This window comes from Aulonocara stuartgranti (assembly GCF_965226115.1).
Source record: "Aulonocara stuartgranti genome assembly, chromosome: 7".
Lineage (NCBI taxonomy): Eukaryota > Metazoa > Chordata > Actinopteri > Cichliformes > Cichlidae > Aulonocara > Aulonocara stuartgranti.
Window position 1 is genome coordinate 69,148,464 of NC_138945.1, and position 11,537 is coordinate 69,160,000.

An 11,537-nucleotide genomic window follows, 5' to 3' on the forward strand; every position below is an offset into this window, starting at 1 on the left:
TCTATATCACTAAAGCACTTCTGGATGGATGCAAACTGCATTTCGTTGCCCTGTACCTGTGCATGTGCAATGACAATAAAGTTGAATTCTATTCTATTCATTCATACATTCAGAGGAAAAGAAATGCATGCACGAAACAAGTCTGTTTCTATTTGTTCAATTCTATTTATACAAATTTATTTATATAACAACAGTCGCCTGTTATTGTAAGGTAGACCCTACAATAATAGGTACAGAGAAAAACCCAACAATCATATGACCCCCTATGAGCAGCACTTTGGCGACATTGGGAAGAAAAAACTCCCTTTTAACAGGAAGAAACCTCCAACAGAACCAGGCTCAGGGAGGGGCGGGGCCATCTGCTGTGATTGGTTGGGGTGAGAGAAGGAAGACAGGATAAAGACATGCTGTGGAAGAGAGACAGAGGTTAATAACAGATATGATTCAATGCAGAGAGGTCTGTTAACACATAGTGAGTGAAGCAGAAACACCCAGTGCATCATGGGAGTCCTTCAGCAGGCTACACCTATTGTATTGTATTTTTGTATTGTATCTTTATTTGTTTCAGACATATAAAACAAAAAACAATATATACACACTACATATATTTTCATTTACAGATACGAATATATATGTAGATATACACACACACGTATGTGTTCAGATAAACAAAAAATATATAATGAAATAAAACAAAATCGTCTGACATGATGTAACAATGTTTGGTCTGAAAAGGAGCAGGAAGAAGTATGAACATACTTATTAATTCCTACCCCTGCTCAACATCTTATTGATCCCACATAATTCACCTAATTCCCATCATCACATACTCCACACGATACACGAGGACCTATATAAACTTGGCTACCGTGATTGATATAATTTGGATATAATTTGATATTTTTATACATACAATGGGTGATCATCTTTATCGGTATCATATTCTTCCAAAATCAGTTTTCGAAGTATTTTCATGAACTTACTAATTCCTGAGCATTGCTGTAGATCTATAGTAAAACTATTCCACAGTTTTACCCCATAAATAGTGACACAAAAGGTTTTAACCTTTGACCGTGCTTTAAGAATCCTTAGATTCAATTTCCCCCTCAATTCATAGTCTCCTTCTCTGTCATAGAACATCCTCTGTATATTTCCTGGTAACATATTGTATCTGGCCTTGTACATAATTTTTGCAGTTTTATATTTTATAAGATCCATAAACTTCAGTATTTTTAATTTCAAAAACATGATGTTAGTATGGTCTCTAAATCCTGCTTTATTAATCATCCTGATTGCTTTTTTTTAAATTTTACATATTGGTTGAAGTGCAGTTTTATATGTGTTTCCCCAAATTTCCACACAGTATTCCAAATATGGCAATATAAGTGAACAATAAAGTACCCGGAGTGATTTGGAAGGCAAAAAATATTTAACTTTACTTAGTACGGAGATGCTTCTTGACAGTTTGGCTTGTATATGCTTTATGTGAGGTTTCCAGCAGATTTTGTTATCTATTATCACACCCAGAAATTTTGTATCCGAAACTTGCTCTATTTCAACATTGTTTACTAATAATTTTGCTCCTGCATCTTTTTTACAATTTCCGAATAACATAAATGTAGTTTTTTCCAAATTTAATGATAGCTTATTTCTATCAAACCATGTTTTCAGTTTAATCATTTCTTGTGTGACAATTTCCAAAAGCTGCTGTAAGTTCTCTCCAGCACAAAAAATATTTGTATCATCTGCAAATAGAATAAACTGTAGTATATCTGATGTTCTGCATAAATCATTGATATAGAGGATAAACAGCTTTGGTCCCAATACTGACCCCTGCGGAACTCCACAAACAATGTCCATACACTCTGATTGATATTCCCCAATTTTCACAAATTGCTGCCTGTCTCTCAAATAACTCTTTACCCATTCTAACACCACTCCTCTAATGCCGTAGTACTCCAGTTTATCAAGTAATATGTCATGATTAATTGTGTCAAAAGCTTTTTTTAGGTCAATGAATACACTAACTATACATTGTCTTTTATCTATATTGTTGGTGATATTTTCGATCAGTTCCATTAATGCCAATGATGTTGATCTATTTGATCTGAAACCATACTGACTATCCATTATTATTTTGTGTTTATCTATAAATTTGTCAAGTCTATTACTAAAGACTTTTTCCAGTATTTTTGAAAATTGAGAAAGTAGAGAGACAGGCCTATAATTTGTGAATTGGTGTCTGTCACCATTTTTAAACAGTGGTGTTACTTTAGCCGTTTTCATTTGTTTTGGGAATGTACCAGTTTGTAAGGACAAATTGCAGATATGTGTTAAGGGTTTGGAAATGCCCTCTATCACTCTCTTGACTATTTCCATATCTATGTCATCAGAGTCTGTAGAGTTTTTTGTTTGTAATTTCCCAACAATATCAATGATTTCCATTTCTTCCACCACCGTTAAGAACATTGAATGAGGATTGCGGTCAATGAGTCTAGTTTCTTTCTCTACAGAATCTGTTATATCAGGAATTGTTTCAGCCAAGTCTGGCCCAACACTTACAAAGAATTTATTGAACTCATTTACCACATCTCTCATATTAGTAATATTTCTATCATTATTTGCGAAATACGAAGGATAGTCTGCCTGCCCCGAGCCCTTTTTGATGATGGTATTTAATGTTTTCCAGATCCCTTTAATATTATTTTTATTCATAATCAGTAATTTTTCATAGTATTCCTTTTTACATGACCTTAAAATACTCGTTAATTTATTTTTATATTTCTTGTATTTATTTTCAGCTTCTGTGCTTCTGTTCATTATAAATTCTCTGTATAAGGTATTTTTCTTCTTACATGCATTTTGCAATCCTTTTGTAATCCATGGGCACTCTGCATATTTTTGTTTTTTACTATATTTCTTTACTGGGCAATGACTATTATATAACAGTTTAAATTTTCCTAAAAAAATCTCATAAGCTTTATCAATATTTTTTTCCTTATACAGCATCTCCCATTCTTGCTTGAGTAAATCACTTTTGAATGCGTTTATTGACTCTTCTGTTCTCACTCATTTGTATTTTATTGTGTTTTGCTGTTTAACCTTCCTGTAATTGCTGTTATACACTATAAAAACAGGTAGATGATCACTGATGTCATTAATTAGGAGACCACTTATGGTTCTATTTTCTATTTCATTAGTAAATATATTGTCTATTAGGGTTGCCGACTGTGCTGTAATCCTGCTGGGCTTAGTGATCACTGGAAAAAGTCCCAAGCTATACATTGTATTAATAAATTCCTCTGTCGCTCTCTGCTTGTTTGGATTTAGTAGATCTATGTTAAAATCCCCACAAATGAACATGACTTTTTGATTTGTCCTAATGAATGTTTTATCTACCCACTCCTTAAAAATTTCAATATTAGAACCTGGTGTTCTATATATACAGCTTACAATGACATTTTTCTCTTTTCCCATACTAATTTCTATTGTTACACACTCTAATATATTATCTACCGCCATCGTCATTTTTTCTACCATCTTGTATTTTAAATTTTTATCCACAAACAAGGCCACACCACCGCCATTCTTATTCTTTCTATTTGTAAGATTTAATTCATATCCATCTATTACAAAGTCCTCTCCTTTCTGTTTATTAATCCATGTTTCAGATACTGCAATCACACTGAATGGATGTGTAAATTTGCTTAAATATTCCCTTATTTTGTGAAAATTTGCATATAAACTTCTACTATTAAAGTGGATTATAGATATTTTGCCGTCGACCAAAATAGCATAACTAAGGGAGGATTCAGGGTCACCTGGTCCAGGACTAACTATATGCTTTAGAACATAAAAGACAACGATCGAGTTGTTACATTCGCATAAAACCCTAAATAATACTACTACTACTGCTGCTAGTACTGCTGCTAGTACTGCTGCTACTACTCCTGCTTCTGGCTGCTACTTTTAGGGATCGCCACAGCACATCATCTACCATCTAGCCTCGCCTCTGTCAGTGCGCCCCAGGGTGGCTGTGGCTACAATGTAGCTGCCATCACCAGTGTGTGAATGTGTGTGTGGATGGGTGGATGACTGGATGTGTAAAGCGCTTTGGGGTCCTTAATGACTGGTAAAGCACTATATAAATACAGGCCATTTACCATTTTTACCATCTACCTCCATCTTACCATCTTCCTACCTCCTTCCTGTCACACCAACCCTCTGTATAGTCTCCTTCACTACATCCATGACTCTGTGCACGTCTGCTCCTGCCTGGCAGCTCCATATTTAACATCATTTATCCAGTATAGGCCATATCCCTCCTGTGCACACGTATTCAGTAGTTTTCCAGTTCTTTTGGGTACCTTTACTGTGGTTTCTCGGAGTATAAACATAAAACTTTGATTTGATGGCCTTTCTTAAACAGTCCTGCGTCATTATTATCTCAGCAGGTGTTTGTGAGGGTCTGGTAAGTGTTGATGTGCAAAACATCCCTTTTTAAAAAGTCTCCATTCAGAAGAAATAAATGCTTTAGCTTTCCTAACTTAGCTCTACCGTGCATGAGCAAAATACATTTGAGTTATTGACATGATATTAGAGATTAGATGTAAAACTAACCAGAAATGTCAAAAGAAAGTAAAGGTTAAAAGTGTTATTGTGTTTGAACGGTGTAAGTGTCTGTAAAAGATCATCGGTACGTTTAAGGGGAGTCAGACTTTAACAAATCGTCTGAAACCAAAAGAATGAAAATGTTAAAAGTTCAGCTGCTTGTCCACAGGAGGGATCCGTGCATGAGGCGAGAGGGAGGAGAGATTAGAGGCAGCAACAGTGAGGTCCACTTGTAGGTGACATCCACACCTGTCATGTCACACACCACAGGGAGTCAAGAGGTCACCAAACGGACGCAGTGACATCCACACCTGTCATGTCCGCGCCTTAAGAGGTCGCAGCTAAGCGTTCGAGGGCGAGAGCGCACGGAGAACAGAGGAAGCGAGAGAGCGCGCGGGGGCAGCGGAGGGTCGCGTAGCGGTGAGATGACATCTAAACCTGTCATGTCGAGCTCCTCGCAGTGTCGAGCGGTCACCAGACAAAGACGGAGACAGAGGTAGACGGGGAAATCTGAAAAGCGCGAGGTGACATCTCCAGCTGTCATGTCTGCACTTGAACTGGGGTCAAGAGATTGTAGTTTTCACCAAAGACAAGGGACAAGGCATGGAGACGGACAGAGAGAGGACAGCTGTAAGTCACAGGAAGACCGAGAGCTATCAGCTGACAAACCAGACTCACACGTTCATGGAGGCTGTGCGCATCCTTATACTGTTCATGCATTCATTATTGTCAGAAATGTTGTGCGCAGCTGCTTCTGTGTGAGTCCTGACATGTTTGTCAGCTGTCAGCTCAAATCAGCGCTGACTCCGTAAACAGTTTTCAGCTACCGATGACAAAATGCTTGTTATAGGCGAGTGCGTGGCCGCGGTCAGGACGTCTGATTAATCAGCTGTAGTGTTATCAGTCCACCGGTGTCTGTCGTTGTCTTTGGGTCAGAGTTTGCATCAAAGGGGACGCATGTCCAGCTGCAGTTAGTGTGGGACAGCTTTCCACGATCGAGCGAGGCTCGGCGAGGCTGAGATAAACATCTTCCTTTGAGCCCCCCTCCAGTTAATCCAACTTTCTTTTGATTGGCTGCTCGTTGTAAAACAATGATGGAGCGTCTGTGCTTGCAGTGCTGTGTGCCTGACCAGATTCAGTGTATCCAATCCTGCTGACATCACAGAGGGCCGTGAAAGGGAAAAAAGACATCGCTAACCCGTTTCTGTGATTTATGTAGTGTTGTCACTGAGTCAGCATCAGATACTTTTAATTTCACCCTTTACTTCCAAAAGCTGCACTGAAAGCTGTTTTTTCCTTTGTAGCACCACAAAGAATAACTGAAAGTCTTCAACATCATTTTGTAAATGCACGGCTCATTAAACGTTCAAATGTGAAATCAAAATGCACCTTTTTACAGTTCTCGCTGAGAGGAGAGATTCGGAGGTTTCCAGGAGTTTTACTGCTCCTGACATCAGACTGGGCTGCACGTGGAGTTTGACACTGCAGAGCGTGATATTCAGAATAAAGATGGTCACTTGTCATATAACATCTCAGCTAATGTCGACTGTTTGATGGTGACTCCGCTCCTGTTAGAGTTCAGGCTAAGAATGAATAAATGGGACTCAGCAGGTTACCTCTTACTTGGTGCAAATTAACATCACACCAGATATTTCTCAATAAAAGTACTCCATATTTTTTGAAGTGCTCTCTCATCCCATTGGTTGACAGCTTTCAGTGACCTTTTACTGTGTTTCACTGTGACTTTGTGTTACCTTCGTTCCCCAGCCTTCGCATACAAAGCCAGCAGCGCTCGGGTCGCTCCCTCCATACCTGTGCAGGTGTGACGTGTATCCTGAGCCTCAGAAGTTCTTTAACCCTTTAAAGCCGGTCGGAGCGGGAACGCTCTGTTGTGCGTAACTATTTTTAAATCCCGGTAGAACCGGAACCGCGTAAGCTAACGCAATAAATTTTTTTGCATATGAAACCGGAGGAGTTGTACTTGCATCTGATGCCATTAGCTTGTCCTCGGTCACAGTTTCCTTCCACATACAGCTTTGCAAAAACATCATAAAAAGCACTTGCAGCAACACAAACATAATATTCCAGAAACACGCTTTGCTGATCCGATCAGCTGTTTGTAACACTTCCTACGTCCATCAGCTCGAACTTTCGCATGTCCGCCATGACCTGCCCAAAACTGGAAGTGACGTCATTTTCACGGAAATGTAGTTTTTTACCATCAGGGCCTCATGAGCCTATACTGGTGCTTTTAAAAGTTATGTTTGACTTTATGACTTTCTGTGTCGTTTCTGGGATGCTGAGGACTCATATTGCACTGCTGGAAATAGTTTATTTTGATGCACATGCTGCTTTTTTGCAAATTTGTTGTATAATATTTATTTTCGTTTTTCCTGCAGTATATAAAAATTGGTGTATTTCAAAAATAAAACTATGAAGACACTCAAAATAAATTTCCTGTGGTGGGAAACTATTTTGTGCAACTTTTTTGTATTTACAGTTTTGAGGGATAAGCCTCTTAAATTTCTCTAACTAGAAATATATGTTAAAAAAACAAAAACGATTTTCAATTTTTTTGTAGTTTATTGCACTTTTTTGCAATTTATGTAATCACTATGCACCTAATGCAGACATATTATTAAAATTTGGGCTATAATGGTTGTATTGATGTATAGCAACTTGAAATGCTCCCGAAAATGGCTCCACAGCATGTAAACATATAATATAAGCTCTGGCGGACTTGGTTCTATGGTAGGTCTTAAAGGGTTAATGTTTAATGATTCATAGTTACGTTTAAACACCAGCAGGAAGTTAGGTGCTCAGTAAAGAACAGGAAACATGGCCTCGTTTCCTTCTTTGAGTGTAGACTGCTTACTTCCTCACCCCTGACCTGGTGCCTGCAGTGTGGCAGAATGTGTGCAGTCATCTGTTCGTCGTCTGATTGGAAACATCATGCTAACCATTGCTAACATCTTCTTTAGATAAAGTATGTTTCATCCTCTCCTTTCAGGCTCTTCAGCACCTCCGAGGTTCAGCATCTCTGTGGGAGTCCTGCTCCTTCATTACACTGAACACTTTGATCAATTATTCCATTAACTTTCCCTCGTCTTCTTTCTTTGTGTCTGTTGTCACCTTTCAGAGGCCTTGCTGGAATCCTACCCCTGGGATTGCTACGTCTTCGCCCTGGCGGTTTTCGTCACGCTAACCAATCAGATTCACAAGTGGAGCCACTCCTACTTTGGCCTCCCGCGATGGGTCACGCTGCTCCAGGACTGGCATCTGGTGTTGCCACGGAAACACCACCGCATCCACCACGTGTCGCCGCACGAGACTTATTACTGCATTACCACTGGTATGATGCTGAGCTCCGTATCAGAGGGGCAGACGTGACTGCTACTGTCTCGTGACAGGACGGTCACTCATGTGTCTGCTCAGATTCCTCGACGTTCTCGTAGAGTCGTGCAGGGGAATCAGCCCGTGTCTCTGTCAGGCTGTCAGATATACAGGGAGTGCAGAATTATTAGGCAAGTTGTATTTCTGAGGAATAATTTTATTATTGAACAACAACCATGTTCTCAATGAACCCAAAAAACTCATTAATATCAAAGCTGAATGTTTTTGGAAGTAGTTTTTAGTTTGTTTTTAGTTTTAGCTATTTTAGGGGGATATCTGTGTGTGCAGGTGACTATTACTGTGCATAATTATTAGGCAACTTAACAAAAAACAAATATATGCCCATTTCAATTATTTATTTTTACCAGTGTAACCAATATAACATCTCCACATTCACAAATATACGTTTCTGACATTCAAAAACAAAACAAAAACAAATCAGCGACCAATATAGCCACCTTTCTTTGCAAGGACACTCAAAAGCCTGCCATCCATGGATTCTGTCAGTGTTTTGATCTGTTCACCATCAACATTGCGTGCAGCAGCAACCACAGCCTCCCAGACACTGTTCAGAGAGGTGTACTGTTTTCCCTCCTTGTAAATCTCACATTTGATGATGGACCACAGGTTCTCAATGGGGTTCAGATCAGGTGAACAAGGAGGCCATGTCATTAGTTCTTCTTCTTTTATACCCTTTCTTGCAGCCACGCTGTGGAGTACTTGGACGCGTGTGATGGAGCATTGTCCTGCATGAAAATCATGTTTTTCTTGAAGGATGCAGACTTCTTCCTGTACCACTGCTTGAAGAAGGTGTCTTCCAGAAACTGGCAGTAGGACTGGGAGTTGAGCTTGACTCCATCCTCAACCCGAAAAGGCCCCACAAGCTCATCTTTGATGATACCAGCCCAAACCAGTACTCCACCTCCACCTTGCTGGCGTCTGAGTGGGACTGGAGCTCTCTGCCCTTTACCAATCCAGCCACGGGCCCATCCATCTGGCCCATCAAGACTCACTCTCATTTCATCAGTCCATAAAACCTTAGAAAAACCAGTCTTGAGATATTTCTTGGCCCAGTCTTGACGTTTCAGCTTGTGTGTCTTGTTCAGTGGTGGTCATCTTTCAGCCTTTCTTACCTTGGCCATGTCTCTGAGTATTGCACACCTTGTGCTTTTGGGCACTCCAGTGATGTTGCAGCTCTGAAATATGGCCAAACTGGTGGCAAGTGGCATCTTGGCAGCTGCACGCTTGACTTTTCTCAGTTCATGGGCAGTTATTTTGCGCCTTGGTTTTTCCACACGCTTCTTGCGACCCTGTTGACTATTTTGAATGAAACGCTTGATTGTTCGATGATCACGCTTCAGAAGCTTTGCAATTTTGAGACTGCTGCATCCCTCTGCAAGATATCTCACTATTTTTGACTTTTCTGAGCCTGTCAAGTCCTTCTTTTGACCCATTTTGCCAAAGGAAAGGACGTTGCCTAATAATTATGCACACCTGATATAGGGTGTTGATGTCATTAGACCACACCCCTTCTCATTACAGAGATGCACATCACCTAATATGTTTAATTGGTAGTAGGCTTTCGAGCCTATACAGCTTGGAGTAAGACAACATGCATGAAGAGGATGATGTGGACAAAATACTCATTTGCCTAATAATTCTGCACTCCCTGTACGATGTGAGGCTGAGTCTTATAAATGACAGATCCGTGTAAAAACGTCCTCCACTGTTGTTGGGACGTCCGGCCCCAGATTTCCTGTTGTTCACAAACCTGCCATCCTCCCGGCAGCGTGGGATACATGCTGAAAGATGCCAGGACAGGAACACAGCTGGACTGTACAGTCGCCATATGTTTGCAAGTATGTGACATCGTCCGTGTGAGCGAGCTCGGCCTCCTCGTGCACCGAAGAACAGATCACGCGACGCCAGACGACCAAACCCCTGAATAATGTCCTCCCTTTATTTTTACATCTATCAGCAAACCCAAACCTTCCTCGTCACCCTCGACCGTTTGTCAGTGCGATCGTCGTGGGCGGCCATTTTAGATCGCCATCGTTGAAGCTGCAGAATAATTTCCCGTGCGGCTCTCTGCAGATTCGGATGAGATGGCGGATGTGTCTGTGTGATTCTTATAAATAACTAAAAGAAAGCGTTTGCGTGCGTGTGGCTCTGCAGAGACGAGGCCTCGCTCACAGATTCAGTATTCTGCCTGCATCTGGGTGAGAGGGGGAGAGAGGGGAGGATACTCGAGGGGGATTCAGCTTGTACATCACCCTGCGCCCCAGTGGACGACAGATGTGAGTGTGTGAGTGTGGGTGAGCTGAGGGGGGTGGCAGACTTGTGTGTCTGTACACACACACTGCGTACATCTGCATACTCCAGCATCTGTGTGCTAGTCTCTTTGACCTTCTCTTTGGTTTCTAACCTGTGTGTGTGTGTGTGTGTGTGTGTGTGTGTGTGTGTGTGTGTGTGTGTGTGTGTGTGTGTGTGGTGGGCTGGTGGGGTAGAGGGGCCCACGGGGGACGGCGACGGCCCCCCGCTCCCCGAGCCCGGCTGCCTGGGCCTGGCTTGGATTCCGCTGGGGCTCGCCTAGTTGCCTTTGTGCTCGCCACCGGCTGACAATCCCCATGTATATTTAATGCTAACCTGCTGTCTGTTCTAACAAATAGGACTTCACAGGTGGGAGGGGGCTGAGGACAGGAGAAGAACGGGGGAGAGGGGGGGTGGGAGGCAGGGATTTGGAGGAATAAAAAAGGAGTGTGGTGGAGGAAGACATCGAGCGACAGACAGCGGAGAGTGAAATCAAACACAACCTCTGGCTGCTTCAACGTCTTCCAGCCGAGAGAAGGTCACCGCAGGGACGCACGTGCACGCATCCCTGCAGCTATTGCAAGAACCCTATGCAAACACATCACACAAGTGCAGCACAAGTACACAACGTCCGTGTGGGTCTTTGTGCTGTCTTCGTGTCTCTGTGCGATCGACTTTTAGAGTTTAGATACGAGTTTGTGTCTTTGGCTGAAATGATGAAATGGATTTCATCTCAGGTGTCACGGGACTGTGTGCCCTCTGCATAGGCATGTTGTTTCACAGCAGTCACGCGTATTCACAGACTACTGTACAGCCATGCATTCATACTCCGTGTACTTTGGCCTGCATCCATCTGCAGCGTGATAGTCTAAGAAACATTCACAGCTGTTCAGATTCTGTAAACGGCACGAGAGCGACGACACTGTGAGCGACGACACTGAGCGAGCATGTGTTCCCACGTGTTAATAGGACTAAACATGTTCAAACCTTCACCCCTGTAAATGTTGTCAGTGCATAATCAGATCAGAGGGGACAGGAAATTACACGTGGAGGAAAAAAGAAGGAAACAAAGAACCTGAAAAGACGATTTTCGTCATTTGGCTACTGCCACTAACTCAGATCTTCAGACGTGACATCCACTCACCGGACACGTGATTAGGTAAATGTGCTGCTTGACTCCACAAAGTGCTTTATACATCAGTCCTCTTTTGCCCTCTAAACTG

At 41.7% G+C, this 11,537-nt stretch overlaps 1 protein-coding gene across 1 annotated transcript in view; it reads left to right on the forward strand.

Annotated features, from left to right (window-relative positions):
• LOC309710141 (plasmanylethanolamine desaturase 1) overlaps window positions 1-11,537 on the forward strand; it is a 58,762-nt gene that overhangs the window by 46,022 nt on the left and 1,203 nt on the right. The window contains exon 5 of the mRNA XM_082539395.1: window positions 7,751-7,963. Coding sequence (XP_082395521.1) covers window positions 7,751-7,963 — 213 coding nt within the window. The remainder of the gene's footprint in view (window positions 1-7,750; window positions 7,964-11,537) is intronic.